The sequence below is a fragment of the Gossypium hirsutum genome, chromosome A11 (assembly GCF_007990345.1).
Source record: "Gossypium hirsutum isolate 1008001.06 chromosome A11, Gossypium_hirsutum_v2.1, whole genome shotgun sequence".
NCBI lineage: Eukaryota > Viridiplantae > Streptophyta > Magnoliopsida > Malvales > Malvaceae > Gossypium > Gossypium hirsutum.
Window position 1 is genome coordinate 120,967,899 of NC_053434.1, and position 5,644 is coordinate 120,973,542.

General features: G+C 29.1%; 1 protein-coding gene across 1 annotated transcript; it reads right to left on the reverse strand.

Annotated features, from left to right (window-relative positions):
• Positions 1-355: 355 nt before the first annotated feature.
• Positions 356-4,866, reverse strand: LOC121209486 (F-box protein At2g26850). Its single transcript, XM_041080199.1, has 5 exons — positions 4,048-4,866; positions 3,085-3,164; positions 2,670-2,842; positions 2,379-2,453; positions 356-782 (listed from the first exon to the last, which is right to left on the reverse strand). The coding sequence occupies exons 1-5, from the start codon at positions 4,744-4,746 to the stop codon at positions 595-597; spliced, it is 1,215 nt and encodes a 404-aa protein (XP_040936133.1). The 5' UTR covers positions 4,747-4,866; the 3' UTR covers positions 356-594.
• Between the last annotated feature and the right edge of the window lie 778 nt (positions 4,867-5,644).

The window sequence follows — 5,644 nt, forward strand, 5'->3', positions numbered from 1 at the left end:
TTATTGAAAGAAACAAGCAATAAGCAACAATTATAAATGAGTGGCGGAGCATCGAAAAACTTATACTCAAATCAGCGATTGACATTAGTCTCAAGTTTAATCTTTCGTATATCTCTTTTAAATTGAACTACCCTAAAAACCTTATATCAAGCAACCTACAACAATTTTAAAGTGTGTGTCGACTAAACCATGAATAGAATGACAAAATACTTATATTCAACTCTCCAACTAATATCAATTGTTGTTGATCAATAGCGTGTATATAAATAGTATACTTATTTAATTTATTTTTTTCCATATATTAGAAAATCATAAGGGAGAAATTATTAAAATTTTAAATAAAAAAAAAGCAATTAAGTCATAAATTTACATATAATGACCATTACAATCTCTAAAACTAAGAGCTTTCTATTTTATAGCTTTTAAAACTATTTTCTCATTCACAATTGAAGGAGAAAAAAAAAAGTGCTAATGGAATATATTTACAAAGGATGGAAAGGGCAGTGTCATTATATCGAAAATACACTGTTAGTGGCAAGCAAAAATTTGCCTAAGCAGTATATATATGTGTGTTTATATATATATATATATATATTATTCTAAGACTTGGTTAGGCCAAAGGCTTTGCCACATAGAAATCTCTTGTTGATTATAAAGCTTTCTAATGCCACCATAAAACCCATCACCTTCATTGCCTACTTCTCTATGATTTTCCCTATTTATCATTGTTTTTCTCCATCTTGAACTTGAAGGATATTGCTTGAATTCTAGCATCACAGTATCTGTGTCAAACAAAAACACAAATGTTATTTGCTTTGAAACTCCAGGTTAGAGCATCCACAGGCAGGACTAAGCCAGAAATTTACTTTTAGAGGGCAAAATTAAATTATAAAATTTTAAAGAGACATGCTTGTTATTTTAGAATTTTAAAGAGATTAAATTGAAAATTTTTCATTTGGTGGGGGTAAAGTGTTCTTTTTTTAGCATTAAACTAACTTATAATTTTAAAAACTTCAAGGGACTAAAATAATAATTTACCATTTGGGGGCTTGGCCCCGTCCCTGTAAATAAGGGTAAAGCTAGGAATTATGTATTGAGGGTCGATCTAAAGTTGAAATTTTGGGGGAACAAAGAAAAAAAAATGTTATATTGATTTAAATCGAATAAATAATTCTTTGGAAGGGTCAAAAATGCAAAAAAAAAAATCATTTGGTCAAAGCTCAAACGGGTTAAAATTGAAGTCTAAATTTGCAAGAGAGACTAAAAGGGGAATTATCTCATTTACCCAAGAGGATTAAGGATGAGTTTGAATAAGCAACACTAGCGGTGACATTAGATATTGTAGTGTGAGACAAAAAATAAATTAAACGTACCGCACCGTCCATCCAAACTCACACTTATGTTGCTCGGACTTTTTATTTTTCTTAAGAGTTTTCGAATCGAGATAGAGAGATCAAAATATGGGGTCCCTTTACTATACTTAAATATGGGGTTTAGTTCCCATACTTTGACATGATTTTCAATTAAAAAAAATAACGGTGTTTATTATTTAAATTAAAAAAAATAAAATTTAACTAAATTGAACATAATAGAGAGATCAAAATCATAATTTAATCATGTGAAAAAAATTGTATTTGACATTTACATCGAAATACGGTTATAATAGATTCGGGGAAAAAGATAAAAATGGCATTTTTCCCAAAATAAAATGCTAAAAAATTGTTGAAGAAAAATCCAAATTTCTTTCTCATTTTAGATTAAAAAAACAATCTATCAAAAGAAATGAGAAAAATGGTTTTATTGTGGAAAACCCATCATTTTCAATGTAAATAAAATAATGACAAATCATTTTCTTTTTAGCTATCATCCATAGTTTAAAAAAAGCACCCATTTTGACATCTTTTTCACTTTTAAAAAAGGACTTAAATATGCTAACAAGAGAATGTTTGTCTTAAAAACATAAAAAATTTTATCAGTTACATCGAAGTTATCGAAATTGTCAACATAAAAATTTATTACAATTAATTCTGATAAATATCGATGATGGAAAATTATAACTTTCTTTGGGCGAGGTCCATCAAAAATGAAAATTTATTTATGTAGTCCTTTTAGTTTTTAAAAATTATAAGTTAATGTGATGGTTAAATTATATTTTGACCCTCAAAAAATTATATTCATTTTCTATATTTAAAACAAATTTCAGACTTTGTCCTTATTTAGGCTTAAAATGTAACAATAAAAATGAACTTAAAAAAGAGTATCTAATAGGGGAGTCTCAAAATGGTAAAATTGCTTCTAAAATCTTTTAAAAATTATAAAAATATTTTTTAATCCCTTTTGTAGAAAAAGAAAAAGGCAAATCAAGTGATTTTTCTTACCTGTATCTTGGCAGCGGCAGTGATTTTCATTTCCATTGCATGATTCCATGTGATCGACCACACCATACCACCACCCTACAAGAATTTAAGCTCAAATTTTTTACCACTAGATCGGTCGGGCAGTAAGAAATTCGATGCATTTTAAGTAAAATTTGAATAAAGAAAGTATTAGGAGAGTTTTTTTTCAGTTTGGGGTTTGACCAAGTTGTACTTTGAAATAGTTAAAATTTAATATGATTATCGAATACGGAAAGTTTTCGAATGAGAAAAAAGTATTTACGGAAAACTCACCATAAGGGAATTCTCTGTTTCTTCTCCATTGGATCTCGATATGATCACCGGGTTTTAATTCAAATAATGAATCGGAAATGTGAAGATCATATGAACAAGTATCGACCGGTGGCGCTCTTAGCCTATCCCATGATATATTCTCCTCTGTTGTTCGCCGTCCGTGAGGCGAGTACCTGAAAAGTACAAAAATCCAACTTCATTGAGCTTATATATTAACTTCAAGATTAAATTATGATCAAAGTTGTATTTATAACAATCGCGAATGTTACGAATATTATCATGATAAATTATGACAACTCTTATTTTCCGCGAAATAATGTATAACACTTAATCCGAACATATTCGTGTCGAACCAGTACAATAATCCGAAACTCGCATACCGAATCCGAGTAACATAGAGTATAAATTTCCATACCTTGCTTGAAAGGTGTCAGTTTTTGAATCATAGCTAAGTTTGGCATCATAACATGATAGCAAAAACCCAGCATGTCCATTCTGCAAAAATAAAATAAAATAAAATAATTAAATTATTGATCACTAAATGTTTTATTATTATTACTATTATTTACTTAGGGATGAGAATGGGACGAGACGGATTCTTACTTTCTACGATCTCTATTTAATATGCCTCAACATAATCTAATTCCGACCCGGTCTAAGATTAAATATTAATTTACTTCGAACCCAATTTAAATATATGCATAATTTTTATTTTTTATAACCAAAACACAAAGGGCAGAGGGAGAGAGACAGTGGTCTTGACCCAAAATTAAAAATTCTCTTACTCCCTTTTAATTTTTAAAAAATTATAAATTAATATAATGGTAAAATTGTATTTTAATCCTTTAAAATATTTTTATTTATTTTTTACCCTAAAACAATTTTCTGCCCTGCCAAAACAGAATAATAATTTTAAATATTTTTAATTATATTATTAATTATTTTCTAAGTACATTTATATTTAAAAGCAAATATTAATATAAAATTTTAATATCATATATTTTAAATCAATATTATATATAAAAATATTTTGATAATTATCTTTTCTAAACCAAATCCAACCCGCCCAAAACTCGATTTAAGAAAAAAAAAAAAGACTGTTAAATTGTGTCGGATCAAGTCGAGTCCGAATTTTCCTTTTTCATCACTACATTTAACAAATATATAAAGAAAATTTAATTAATTACTAAAAATATTTTAATAATTATCTCGAAACATGTTTTTCTAAATCCGACCCAAACCGCTCAAAACTCGATTTAAAAAGAAAAAAAAAACAATCAGATTAGATCGGATTGAATCGATGGGGTCGGGTTTTTCTCATTCCTATATTTAACAACTATATGAAGAAAAATTAATTAAATTAAATTAAATTAATTACCTCTCTATTATAGACTTGAGCAGGGAACGAGAATCTCCCAGTTTCCAAAGCCAAATACCAAGCCATGATCGAATCAACAGCCAATCCGCCATTTTTGAGCTCTTTTTCAGCTCTGGGTTTAATGTTAAACCAAGAGAGAAACGGCCAAATTTTAGCAACAGATTCAAACGAAAAATTGCTTTGATTCCTTTGATTATTCAACAGATTGGATCTATTTTTCAAAGCAATATACCATTGCCATTCTCTATAAGCAGCATCTCCAATCACTTTCCCCCATTTCCCTTTCATCCTTTTCTCCCAAACATCGTCACTCACACACCGTTCTCTCAAAGAAGAACAAACACCGGACATGGCACAAAGCTCCGCCGGTTGAAGACGGTCCAAAATGCAGTCCAATACGAGCTCAGGCAAGTCCAGCAACGACGGAGACGGCGTCGTTTTGTTGTGATCTTCTTTTTGGTTCTCCGTTGATGACGACCATACGAGGTTTTTTGCTTTGGGTTTGAGCTTCTTTAATGGCGTGGTGGAGGTGAAGATTTGAAGGGTACCTTTTTGGAACCATGAGGTCATGAAAGTGGTGGTGAACGCTTCGTCCCATGGCGGGAACAACCGCCGTTCACGGTGGTGATGTTGGTGCTTTGAAGATAATGATTTGGATAAAAGAATGAAGGAGAAACATGAAATCAATAGTAAAAGCATTGTTGGGGTTTTCTAAAAATGGAAATTTCAAAAGGCTCAAATCAACGAAGAAGATGAAGGAGGAAATATGTAAAATGCAAAGCGCAAACACAAGGTTTTAAATAAAGAGATTTCATATTACATTATATAATATATATATTAGGAGGTATTTATATTATTATTTTATGTTGGTTGGTGTGTGTTTCATTACTTTGATCATTAGTTTGGTGAAATTATTATTTTGGTCCTCCTTTTAACTTAAAATTTGAGATTTAATTTCTACATTTTAATATGATACGATTTGATTTTTTGATTTTTATAATATTATTAATTAGTCTAAATAATTAACACGGTTGGGAAAAAATTAGGGGGCAAGCCCCGGCTCCCTTAAAATGAAAAATTTTTTATTTAGACCTTTTAAATTAATAAAGGTAAAATTACACTTTGCCCCCTTAAAATGATAAAATTTGATTTAATCCTTTAAAAGTTATAAAGATATAGGCTATCAAAATAGTAAAATTACATTTTTACTATTGTAAAAATTACAATTTAATTTCAACCCCTAAAAATTTTTTTTGGCTTTGCCCCTATTTAAAATGAGTATGTAATTTTTTTTAAAAAAAAATATCTAATTCAACTTATCATTGTTGGTTAGGGTTGAGAAAAAGAAAAATAAAAATAAATCGATTTGACTTATAGTGTTTGATTCTGTTTTAGTTCGAGTTTATTAAGTTCATTTGGTTTCGGTTCGATTATGGGTTCATAATTTAAAAATTTGTCATTATCTAATCCGAACTAAATTCTTTTTTATTTAATTTATAATTAGTTTTTATATTATAAAATAAAATGTTTCATATCTAAATTACTTGAAATAAATTCAAAATACCATGTATAAGCAAATTGACTAAACCGGTTCGAC